The 13609-nt window shown below is 40.1% G+C and overlaps 1 protein-coding gene across 4 annotated transcripts in view; it reads right to left on the reverse strand.

Moving 5' to 3' along the window:
- The window catches only part of LOC105468804 (integrator complex subunit 4), a 111774-nt gene that overhangs the window by 41722 nt on the left and 56443 nt on the right, over positions 1–13609 (reverse strand). For all 4 annotated transcript variants that reach the window (XM_011719181.2, XM_011719182.3, XM_071075347.1 and 1 more), the window contains 2 exons: positions 6324–6529; positions 2166–2308 (listed from right to left, as the gene is read on the reverse strand). In XM_011719181.2, coding sequence (XP_011717483.2) covers positions 2166–2308; positions 6324–6529 — 349 coding nt within the window. The remainder of the gene's footprint in view (positions 1–2165; positions 2309–6323; positions 6530–13609) is intronic.

Raw genomic sequence — 13609 nt, forward strand, 5'->3', positions numbered from 1 at the left:
AAGGATTTGTGGAATGAACTAAAGATACATAAACAGAGCAAACTATCTCCTTCGGAACTTTCATTTATGCATATATGTTTATCAACATTTTTAAAATATGTCACTCTATTTCTTTACTCTTTTATCATTTTTTTCCTTTCTAAGAGACAAGGTCTTGCTCTGTCACTCAGGCTAGAGTGGACTAGTGTGAACATAGCTCACCGCAGCCTTTAAATCCTGGGCTCAAGCAATCCTTCTGCCTCAGCCTCCCTAAGTAGCTGGGACTATGGGTGTGTACCACCACACTGGGCTAATTTTTCAATTTTTTTGTAGAGACAGGGTCTGGTTTTGTTGCTCAGGCTAGTATCAAACTCCTGGCTTCAGGTGATCCTCTCTCCTCGGTCTCCCAAAGTGCTGGACTTACAGGCATGAGCTACCGTGCCCAGGTTCATCTATTTTTTATTTCTAAATAAAGCCACCATTCATTGGAAAAGGTGAAAAAAATGTAAGTGATAATTAGAATAAGTAGGCCAGGTGCACTAGCTCATGCCTGTAATCCCAGGAGTTTGGGAGGCCAAGGCAGGAGGAATGCTGGAGCCCAGGAGTTCAAGACCAGCCTGGGCAACATAGTGAGACCCTGTCTCTAAAATTAAAAAAGAAAAAAAATTAGGATAGGTGACTTCAAAATATTTTGGAGCACTATGTGGTTGAGGAGTTCTTTGTCCACAATCACCCAATAAAGACAGCCTTATGTAAATATTCTAAGTGGCCCAAATAACCACAAATCTTATTTTAATGCTAGAAGAATGTTCTAGCATTCCTTCTGTATTCATTCTAGGTCTCCACAGAACTCCAGTTACTTATATAGGTGTTTCTCCCCACTGCAATCCCACACCCTAAATGACTGAGAGTTCCTTGAAGACACTCAATAAATATATGTCAAACTGAGCTGAATGGGACCATACAAAGGAATGGCAAAACAGAAAACCAGACACTGAAAATGTTGCCGAGAGTAAGAGTCCCCTGGTGTTTTCAGTTTTAATACACTTTCTTTCTTTTTTTTTTTTTCCACCTCCTGGATTCAGGTGATTCTCTTGCCTCTGGGACGACAGGTGCCTGTCACCATACCCAGCTAATTTTTGTATTTTTAGTAGAGACAGGGTTTCACCATGTTCATCAGTTTTAATATATTTCCTAAGTAGCTGATTCACCCCACGGTTTTTCTACTTTTAGTAACAAAATTTTTAAAGATAAACTAAACACAGTTGAACTGGTCTTATCATATAAACTTATTTAAACATGTGGAACACACATATTAATTACATGTATGGAAGTCATTCTTCAAACAAAGGTTCATAAACAGTATTAATAACTTGATGGTAATCAGTAAAACTAGAGATAATCAAGGGACAAAATGATTGTGATTTCCCACCTATAGGTCAAGTGCCAGCCCTGCCTCCTGCCCTGTCTCTAATCTCTATGATGATGGATCTGATTCTTTACAAAAATGCAAAGTAGACACAGGAGTGATTAACACTATATAGGAAAGGCTGGGTGTGGTAACTCACACCTGCAATCCCAGCACTTTGGGAGGCTAAGGTGGGCGGATCATTTGAGGTCAGGAGTTCAAGAACAGCCTAACTAACATGGTAAAACCCCATCTCTACTAAAAAAAAAATACAAAAATTAGCTGGGTGTGGTGATGTGCACCTATAATCCCAGTTACTTGAGAGGCTGAGGCAGGAGAATGGCTTGAACCCAGGAGGCAGAAGTTGCAGTGAGCTGCAATCACGCCACTGCACTCTAGTCAGGGCGACAGAGCGAGACTCCGTCTCAAAAAAACATAACAAAACAAAACAAAACAAAACACTATATAGGAGAAAGAGGAAATCTAATTCATTTCTGTACTTCCAACAGCTACCACAATGGTTGGTGCGTAGTCAGCACACAGCAGGCACATAATATTTGCTAGGTGGATAGATGGACACATTAGTAAGTAATCTAAAATGTGATACTCAGCTTAGGAATCAGATTCCTGAGAGTTTGGTTAAGTTGAATCAGGTTTCTAAAGTAAAGGCAAAACTCAAGGCCATACTATCCTCAATCTATAAGGATGGAACAATGTCAGCATTGTACATTTACCACATTATGGGACTCAGTGAGTAAATGGGCAAAAAAGTCATTACTTCCATATGGAGTCCCTATCAGTAGGGTACTTGGTTAAATTTTTCAGCAGCTCCACCAATGCAAGATGAATCCCTTCTTTGGTTGAAACGTTAGTACAGCATAAGAGTTCATGAAGAGCCTCTCGAATATCTCTGGATGAATCCTTTAAAAAAAAGTAATAATAATAGTTGTTACTGTTGGTTAGCAGACTCAGCCTCTATCTACCATCCCCTTCTCCCTAGCCACCTTCCCATCTAGGGTGGCCATGTAACAAAGTATGTGGAAGTTTTTTGGCTGAAATTCCTGAAACAGCTTCATTTTATTGATAAATAAAGGACCAGAGGCAGTAGCTTTGTCCCCTTTGTTCTTTAACCTTCCTTTTCCATCCTATCTGGAACTCAGTCATGATGCTGAAGGTACGAGAGCCTTTTTGCAACTAGGAAAAAAGAAAGGCTAAGAAGAAAGGCTAAGAGAGAGGCTGGGAATGGCCAGTTAGCAGAACACTCAGAACACACACACTTATTAAGTTTGCCATCTCATATAGGCACAGTTTGTGGCATCCCAAAACAATTACAACAGTAACATCAAAGATCACTGATCACAGATCACCGTAACAGATGTAATATGAAAAAGTTCGAAATATTGCAAGAATTACCAAAATGTGACACAGACATAAAGTGAGCACATGCTATTGGAAAAATGGCACCGATAGACTTGCTCAATGCATGGTTGCTGCAATCTCTCAATTTATTAAGAAAACACAATATCTGCAAAGCCCAATAAAGAGAGGTATACCTGTATGTGTTAAATGGAGGAGTGAGGGAGAGTCAATCTAACTGATGTGAATTTCAAGAAGACTTCGAGAATGAGAAATATGAAAAGAGAGGCAAATTGAAACGTCACTCCTATTCATAAAATTCTGCAACAGTTTTCCATAATGTTAGAATAAAATCCAGACATCTTAAAACGGCCTACAAGGCTTTCTACCTGTCCTTAATCCCTTCTCAGACTTCATCTCACGCCACATTTCTACTTTCTCACTGGAGTTCACTCCTACTGGCTTTCTCTCTATTTTGCAAACACAACAAAGATCACTTGTGTTTTAGAGCCTTCCTACTAGCTGTTGCCTCTACCTGAAGTTATTCTCCCAGTCTTCACATAGCTAGCTTCTGTTCATCATTCAAGACTCAACTTGAAAATCATCTTCTCGGAAAGTCTTTACTAACCACTCAAATTACAGTGAAATTCCCCATTCCTCCATCATACTGTTTATCTTCTGCATAACATTTATCACCATCTGAAATCATTTTGTTTGTTTACTCCACCTGTCTTTAGAATATAAGTTTTATGACAGCAAGGAGCCTATCTGTTTTGATACCCCTATATTTCTAATACATAGACAGTGCTTGTTGAATACAGAAGTGAATTTTTCTAGGCAGGGTAGGATCTTGGCATAGCAGGAAACAAAAAAAAGTGAATTCCACTTGTAAGGCTCAAAGCAATGAAGCACAGTGACACAGAAAATATAAAGGAGCAGTGCACAGCAGGGTGGAAGAATAGTCTACTGTAAGTTTATATGGGTCTGAACTCCTGAAAAGAATTAAAAGGCAAGGATTCTCTATGAGCTATATACATAAGTACTTATAAATAAGCATACCTGTGAACAATTCTGTACATCAAAACATAGCTTGGAACATAGCTCAGCTATTCAGCAAACATTTACCGAGCACCTAATTGTGCCAGACACTGCTGCAAGACATTGGTAATAAAAAAATGAAGAGTCGGCCGGGCACGGTGGCTCATACCGTAACCCCAGCACTTTGGTAGGCCAAGGTGGGTGGATCACTTGAGGTCAGGAGTTCAAGACCAGCCTGGCCAATATGGTGAAACGCCATCTCTACTAAAAAAAATACAAAAATTAGTGTTGTGGTGCATGCCTGTAATCCCAGCTACTCGGGAGACTGAAGAATTGCTTGAACCCAGGAGGTGAAGGTTGCAGTGAGCCAAGATCGCACCACTGCACTCCAGCCTGGGCGACAGAGCGAGACTCAGCCTCAAAAAAAAAAGAAAAGTCAAGACACCTTGAGAAGCTCACAGTCTTATGAAATAGAGAATTACTGAAAAATGCTAGAGCAGTATACACAGGGTACTATGGGAATAGAGAGGTGGCATTTAGCCCATCCAGGGCTGCGAGTAACAGGGAAGGCTTCCTGGATATGTTACCTAATATAGGCTGTGGGAATAAGTGGACATCTCCTAGGTTGAAGTGGCAGTTTTGCAAACAGAGGGGGAAAATTACATTGAAGCTAAAATTGTGAGGAAAAGCAATATGTGTAGGAAAGTGACTTTAGCATCAAGTTCAAGGTGAGGAATGGTGGAAAAGAAAGCTAAAAAGGGCCGGGCGCGGTGGCTCACGTCTGTAATCCCAGCACTTTGGGAGGCCGAGACGGGCGGATCACGAGGTCAGGAGATCAAGACCATCCTGGCTGACACAGTGAAACCCCGTCTCTACTAAAAATATATTTAAAAAAATGAGCTGGGTGCAGTGGCGGGCGCCTGTAGTCCCAGCTACACGGGAGGCTGAGGCAGGAGAATGGTGTGAACCCGGGAAGCGGAGCTTGCAGTGAGTGGAGATTGCACCACTGCACTCCAGCCTGGGCGACAGAGCAAGACTCCATCTCAAAAAAAAAAAAAAAAAAAAAAAGCTAAAAGAAAGCTAAAAAGGAAAGGAGTGGCTAGACTATGTATGAGGCCACCCATGAAGAACCACACATAGAATGTAAACTTATTTTTAGGAAAAGATACATGAAAAAATTATAAAGATTTATAATTCAGGAAAAATCTTAGTAGAAGTGCTAAGCAGTTGAGAGAATGGTAGGAATCTTCAAAACCAAAGCACCAGCTATTTTTTCAAGTATGCAGTAGAAATCTGTTACAAGTGTTCTAAAAACTAAGCACCTAATTACTATCCCTTTCATATCTGAACCCCACCTTCCCCAAAAAAGGAAACCAGAGGCCAAACCCCATTTATGAATACTCTGAAGAACTTCAGTAGTTGCAATTAAAATACAGACATTTTAGAAAAATAATCCAAGAACCACCTAGAGCTGTACGGCCTGGGGAGCAACTCTGTGTTTACATTCTGGTTCAGCCACTAACTCAGACAATTTATTTTTTTCTCCATAAAATTCCCAGGGTAGAATGAATCAATCCCTAAGAGCACTTGCTGCTATAACAGCCTATGATTCACTACAAGAATAAAATCAAATTAAAGGTTGAAAAGAACTCTTCATTATTTAGCCCCTCCCTTATCTATAGCCATTTCTTCCACTCTCCCATCTCTTCAACTCTATGCTATCATTATATAATAAACTCTTTTTAGTTTCTTGAATATATCATATTCTATCTTATCTCTGTATCTTTAGACATTGCTCCCTCTGGGCCGGGCACGGTGGCTCACGCCTGTAATCCCAGTACTTTGGGAGGCCAAGGCAGGCGGATCATGAGGTCAGGAGATTGAGACCATCCTGGTTAACACAGTGAGACCCTGTCTCTACTAAAAATACAAAAAATTAGCCGGGCGCGGTGGCGGGCGCCTGTAGTCCCAGCTACTCAGGAGGCTGAGGCAGGAGAATGGCGTGAACCCGGGAGACGGAGCTTGCAGTGAGCCGAGATCACGCCACTGCACTCCAGCCTGGGTGACAGAGTGAGACTCCGTCTAACAAAAAAAAAAAAGACATTGCTCCCTCTGTCTGGTACCCTTTCATCCTACCACCAGTGTCACTTCTCCTTTAAAAAAGATGCACTTCAGCTTGAGTGACAGAGTGAGAGCCTGTCTCAAAAGAAGAAGGGAAAGAAAAAGCCCAGTTAAGTCCTACTCCTCCTTCAAATGTCCACTACAGCACTTCCTCCTTCTTCCCAACCTCACCTCAGCCAATTCAGGTTAGACACTATGTATTCTCTAGGCATCCTATCCTTTCTTGATCACAGAAAGACCAAGCTTATTCAAATTTCCTGTTTCACAGTCAATTTCTTCCATTTTTGGGGGGTGGGGTATGGTGAGAAAACAGAACTGTGCTGCCTGATACACTGTTCTGTCACCAATGCCTACCACAATATCTGATTTTAACAGTGGGGGTGAGGGATGAATTAATGAGTGACAAACTAGAAACACTCACCTCTAGCACAGCCAGGACAGTGTCAAGCTGATCTTCTCGGAGGGTGATGTTGTTAGAGATTTTTCTCATGGTATGTATGGACTGCAGACGTACTTCCTCAATTTCATCGTTGAACATGTCAACTAGGAAATCAAGGCACTTCTCAGCAAAAGAGGGTGAAGACTGGGCCAACATGCAGAGGGCCTCCACAGCAGCAATACGAACCTCTAGAAAAAAGAGAAAAAATAAAATTGCACATCAGGCTGGGGACAGTGGCTCACGCCTGTAATCCCAACACTTTGGGAGGCCGAGGTAGGCAGATCACTTGAGCCCACCTAGGAAACACGGTAAAACTCTGTTTCTACCAAAAACAATTTAAAAATTAGCTACGTGTGGTAGTATGCACCTGTTGTCTTAGCTACTTGGGAGGCTGAGGTGGGAGGATCACTTGAGCCTGGGAGGCAGAAATTACAGTAAGCCAAGGTCGTGCCACTGCACTCCAGCCTGGGTGACAGAACGAGACCCTATATCAAAACAAAACACAAAAAAACAAATTAGCCAAGTGTGTTGGCACACACCTATAGTACCATCTACTTGGGAAGCTGAGGCAGGAAGATCACTTGTGCCCAGGAGTTTGAGGCTGCAGTGAACCATGATCATGCCACTACACTCCATCCTGGGTGACAGAGTGGGCCCCTGTCTCAAAAAAAGAAACAAAAAACAATAATAAAAACAACAACAATAAAAAAACCCAAAAAACAAAAAACAAAAACTGCACATCAGCCAGGTGCAGTGCCATACACCAAAGTCCCAGCTACTCAGGAGGCTGAGGTGGGAGGATCATTTGAGCCCAGGAGTTCAAGGCCAGCCTGAGCAACACACTGAAGCCCCATATTTTATATACATATAAAGTAACTCATATCAAATTAAGAGCCATGGGAAAAGTCCAAGATGGATTCCTTCTCCTTCAGGCTGTCTTCTATTCTCTACTCCTCTCATTCTATAAACTCTCCCTGGGAGATCTCTATGCCTACAGTTTCACATACCACTCACCTTAACATTGATCTAAGAACATGGAATTTAGTATCACAAGAACTATGGCTTAAATCTGACTCCACATATGTGTGAAGTCGCATGTCTGTCTATATTAACTTCTTGAAAATTAAACTGTCTTACTTATCTCAGTATTCCAACCACAGTACTTTTTAAAAAGTCAGTTAGTAAATCATGTTATCATTATTATTAAGATTAAAGTAGACTAAATATCATTGTTCCAATTTTAGAGGGAAGATTCAGCAACATGGATTAACTTGCCTCAAAGCAAATGAGGGCAGAAATAGGACTAATACCCAGGTCTGTTGACTGCAGGTTAAAATCATATAGTGGTTAAGGATGCACGCTTGGAATGATAGAGGTCTCAGAGCAAACTGTAGTGAATGATCCCTCCACTAAGTGGGAGGGTGATCTTAAATAAGTAACTTCCTGGCACCTCAAATTTCTCACCTGGTAAATGGAGATAATACTCATTTCCTTACAGAGTTGTTAGGACTAAATGAGATAATACAGGTAAAGCACACAGGGCCTCTGCCTGGCATATTTTAAGAGCTCAATAAGTATCACCTACAGTGTAGATTTGGGTTCTGTAAGTACCTTTAAAACAGGGACATGTTTTCGACCCCTTGGTATGCTCAGAACATGTAAGCAATAAAGCCACTGATCTGAGGAAACCCTTTCTTCATTCACTAATAAGTGGGTCCTGCACACGTACTATATGCTAGGTGCAGTACTAAGGGCTAGGATACAAAGATGAGAAATGAGTAAGACACAGAAAATGTTCGCAAGACTTCTATACATGGTTGTTTTTTTCTAGTGATTCCCATATGCTTCTGTGACAAAATGGACTATTTCAAAACAAAACAAAAACTACCTAAAGTTGTGGTTAAAACTCACAAACACAATTTCCTCTTTGTATAAAGAAAGGTTTTATAGACATGTTAAGAGTAGAGTTACTACATTAAAGACAGATGATTCAGGTTTTTCTTGGTAGTTATGAATTCCTCCTTTTTATCAGAAGAGAACAATTTTCTTCACTTCACAATAATATAATTTAAACATGAAATTGCTAATTATAAGGCAAGCTAGAGATAAACCCAAGTATGTTAAGTGCTAGCTCTTCCTCCTAGAATTTTATCCATTACACCACACTGACTCATATGTAACCTTTGCAAGTCCACCAAGGCAATCAGGAAGGAACTTCTGACCAGAAAGAGATAATCAGTGTGACCTCAGCTGATACAATTCCAAGCAGAAGCAAACAAATGTGGTATTTTACTTTGCCTGAACAGCCAGACTATAAGCAGGTAAACTGACATTTTCCACTGAACTTTTTGGAATGTTGAAAATATGTTGACCAGGCATGTCACACCTGTAATCCCAGAACTCTGAGAGGCCAAGGCGGGAGGATCACTTAAGCCCAGGAGTTTGACACCAGCCTGGGCAACATAGTGAGACCCCATCTCTATAAAAAAAAGTTAATTAAAAATAAATAAATAATACGTCACAGACTCCCTATGGGTACAGAGCAGAGAAAAGGAATCTACTATACTACATTTTAAAAAAGACTGATCCTCAGCATCTGCACATGTACAATTGGGTCCAGACTTAGCTACTTATTAGCTTTGTACTTAGTACTAAAGATACAAAGATGAACAAAAGCAAGACTATCCCCCAGGCTTACAAACAAGAACAGTTAATTGCATTACAGAGTGATGACTGTTGCTATGGAAAAGCACAGGGATGTAAGAAAATGCATATGAAGAAATACAGCCCAATCAATGGGATCAGAGGTGGCTTTCTGTAATATGTGATCCCTAAAAACAATACCTAAAAGAGCTGCTAAGCCAAAAGAAAGAAAAAGGCCTTTCCAAAAGAAAAGCTACATGCACAAAGTCCCAAAAAGGAGGGAGAAGATGGATAAATTAGAATACTAGAAGCATGTGAGGCACTACACTAGAGTGAACAGCCAGTGAAATAAGGCTCCATTTCATTCCCAGCAATGCACCCCTAAAACCCAAATTTACCCAGAATTGTATAAATGTGATAAAATTAGAAAGCTGTCATACCTGATACCTGGTTATGGTATACTCACTTTTTAAACTTAAGTTAATTTGATTACATATTAATAACACTTATAACACAAAGGGTAAATGCTTGAGGAGATGGATACCTATTCTATATGATGTGATTATTTCATATTTCATGCCTGTATCAAAATATCTCATGTACCCCTTAAATACATATACTAGTATGGAACCAAAAAAGAGCCTGCATAGCCAAGACAATTCTAAGCAAAAAAAAACAAAGCTAGAGGCCTCATGCTACCTGACTTCAAACTATACTACAAGGCTACAGTAACCAAAACAGCATAGTACTGGTACCAACACAGATATATAGACCAATGGAACAGAATAGAGGCCTCGGAAATAACACCACACATCTACAACCATCTGGTTTTTCACAAACTTGACAAAAACAACCAACGGGGAAAGGATTCCCTATTTAATAAATGGTGTTGGGAAAACTGGCTAGCCATATGCAGAAAGCTGAAACTGGATCCCTTCCTTACACCTTATACAAAAACTAACTCAAGATGGATTAAAGACTTAAACGTAAGACCTAAAACCATAAAAGCCCTAGAAGAAAACCTAGGCAATACCATTCAGGACATAGGCATGGGCAAAGACTTCATGACTAAAACACCAAAAGCAATGGCAACAAAGCCAAAATTGACAAATGGGATCTACTTAAACTAAAGAGCTTCTGCACAGCAAAAGAAACTATCTTCAGAGTGAACAGGCAACCTACAGAATGGGAGAAAAGTTCTGTAATCTATCCATCCGACAAAGAGCTAATATCTAGAATCTACAAGGAACTTAAACAAATTTCAAAAAACAAAACAAAAAAAACCCAACCCCATCAAAAAGTGGGTGAAGGATATGAACAGACACTTCTCAAAAGAAGACATTTATGCAACCAACAAACATATGAAAAAAAGCTCATCATCACTGGTCATTAGAGAAATGCAAATCAAAACCACAATGAGATACCATCTCACACCAGTTAGAATGGCGATCGTTAAAAAGTCAGGAAACAACAAACGCTGGAGAAGATGTGGAGAAACAGGAATGCTTTTACACTGTTGGTGGGAGTGTAAATTAGTTCAGCCATTGTGGAAGACAGTGTGGCGATTCCTCAAGGATCTAGAACCAGAAATACCATTTGACCCAGCAATCCCATGACTGGGTATATACCCAAAGGATTATAAAATCATTCTACTATAAAAACACACGCACACATATTTTTATTACAGCACTATTCACAATAGCACAGACTTGAAACCAACTCAAAGGCCCATTAATGATAGACTGGATAAAGAAAATGTGGCACACATACACCATGGAATATTATGTAGTTATAAAAAAGGATGAGTTCATGTCCTTTACAGGGACATGGATGAAGCTGGAAACCATCATTCTCAGCAAACTAACACTAGAACAGAAAACCAAACACCAGATGTTCTCACTCGTAAGTGGGAGTTGAACAATGAGAACACACGGACACGGGAGGTGGGGGGGCATCACACACCAGGGCCTGTTGGGGGATGGGGGGCTGGGGGAGGGACAGCATTAGGAGAAATACCTAGTGTAGACAATGGGCTGACGGGTGCAGCAAACCACCATGGCACGTGTATACCTATGTAACAAACCTGCACATTCCACACATGTACCCCAGAACTTAAAAGTATAGACGGGCAGATCACGAGGTCAGGAGATCGAGACCATCCTGGCTAACCCGGTGAAACCCCGTCTCTACTAAAAAACAAAAAACTAGCCAGGTGAGGTGGCGGGCGCCTGTAGTCCCAGCTACTCCGGAGGCTGAGGCAGGAGAATGGCGTGAACCCGGGAGGCGGAGCTTGCAGTGAGCTGAGATCCGGCCACTGCACTCCAGCCTGGGCAACACAGCGAGACTCCGTCTCAAAAAAATAAAAAAAAATAAAAAATAAAAAAATAAAAATAATTTTTTTAAAAGTATTTAAAAAATCTTAATGGCAAACTGGAAATTGTGTAAGTAAATCATATAAATGTTAAAAGTGACCAAATTCAGTTGTAGAAACTAAACAAAGCAAAAATGCTAATAGAAACAAAATAGGTTTCAGTTACTCATTTTAGAGTAAAATAGGTTTTAATAACTGGACTTCCTCATTATCTAATATTATTTAAATTGTAATTCATATTTTAAGTTCATAGAGAATCAAAAAGCAGAGGTAGCTTTATTTACTTTCTATACATATGGAACATTTTAGAACAAATGATAGGATAACCCAATTCTTACATCTACTGATGAAAAACTGTCTTTCAAAAATAATATTCTTGCCCTTCTAAGAAGTTCTATCCTGAGGTATGATTTTATAGGCATTTTTAAGACCTGGCACAGGTCTCTGGAACAAATTTACTGTAAAATGTGGACATTCAACATTACCTTACCAGGTCTGTTACCCTTGCTGATAATGAAAAGGCTGGAGTCAATCATCTCCAAGCACTGAAATTCTGAGATCTACGTGAGACAGATAGCACATGGAAATCACAGGGCTTTATAGGAAGTCTATTACAAGATGGAGGACCAGCTTTATCCTCTAAGGATGAGACAGAGACAAAATATATGAAACAACAGCACTCCAGATACTGGGCATCTGGCAATAAAGGACTTCTGTCCCTGAGAGATGGGAAATAAATGAGGTGATCTCAATGATTACAGCAATTAAGTTTAGAGAGACTCCAGGCACTAGGTCTTCTCTCCCTGAGTTGAGAAGATTGAGCTGGGAGTTTGGGAAGTCCAATGTGGTGAGAGTTCATAGAGCAAATTACTGGAAAGGAGAGAACTACACAGAGAAACAGAAAGCTTGGGAGATCTGCAGACGGTTGCCTCAAGTCTTCAGCTGAATTCTGATCTGTGAGACAGAGACCATCTGAGGCCTGGAAAAGCAGCACTCAAAACAATGAGAGGAAACAATCTCTAGAGCTCACACAGGGCCTATAAAACCACAGTTAACTTAGAAGAATTTTGCAGCCAGGTGTGGTGGCTTACACCTGTAATCCTAAAACTTTGGGAGGCCGAGGCGGCCGGATTGCTTGAGGCCAGGGCTTCAAGCCTGGCCTGGGCAACATGACAAAACCCTGTCTCTACAAAAAATACAAAAATTAGCCAGGTGTGGTGGTACCCACCTGTGGTCCTAGTTACTCGGGAGGCTGAAGTGGGAAAGTCATCTGAGCCCAGGAGGTCAAGGCTGCAGTGATCCGTGACTGCACCTTGGCACTCCAGACTGAGCGATAGAGCAAGATCCTGTCGAAAGAAAAGAAAGAGAGAAAAGAAAGAAAAGAAAGAAAAGAAAGAAAAGAAAGAAAAGAAAGAAAAGAAAGAAAAGAAAGAAAGAAAGAAAGAAAGAAAGAAAGAAAGAAAGAAAGAAAGAAAGAAAGAAAAGAAAAAAAGAGGTTTTCTCTAATCCTGCCTAACAAAGTATAAGACCTGAAAAAACGGATCCCATAACAAAGCTCAAAAATATGTATAGGAAAAAAATAATGTTCAGTATCTAATAAAGTGAAATCTATAATGTCTGGCATCCAACTAAAAATTATCAGACATGAAAAGACACAGGATGGAATATATACAAGATGGAATAATACGTAATACAGAAGGAAAAAAAATCAATCAAAACCAACCTAGGAATCACAGAAATAACAGACCTAGTAAACAAGGATAGTAAGACAGTTATTATAAACATATTATCTGCTTACAAAGCTAGAGGAAAGATTAAGTATGTTAAGAAAGACATGGTAGATACTAAAAAGACCCAAATTCTTTCTTCTTTTTTTTTGAGACAGGGTCTTGCTCTGTCACCCAGGCTGGAGTACACTTGTGCAATCACGGCTCCCTGCAACCTCTAACTCCTGGGCTCAAGCAATCCTCCTGCCTCAGCCTCCCAAGTAGCTGGGACTAAAGGCATGTACAACCATGTCTTGCTAATTTTAAATTTTTTGTAGAGATAGGGTCTCCTTATGTGGTCCAGGATAGAAAAAACCCAAATTCTAATCAAACTTCTAGAGACAAAAACTACATGTCTGAGATGAAAAATATACTGGATGGGATTAACATCAGATTATATCTTGCAACACTCAAAGACAAAGTAATAGATACTATCCAAAATCAAACAAAGAGAAAATAAAAACTAGAAAAAAAAAAAAAAAAGAAAG

Source organism: Macaca nemestrina, chromosome 12, assembly GCF_043159975.1.
Source record: "Macaca nemestrina isolate mMacNem1 chromosome 12, mMacNem.hap1, whole genome shotgun sequence".
NCBI classification, from domain to species: domain Eukaryota; kingdom Metazoa; phylum Chordata; class Mammalia; order Primates; family Cercopithecidae; genus Macaca; species Macaca nemestrina.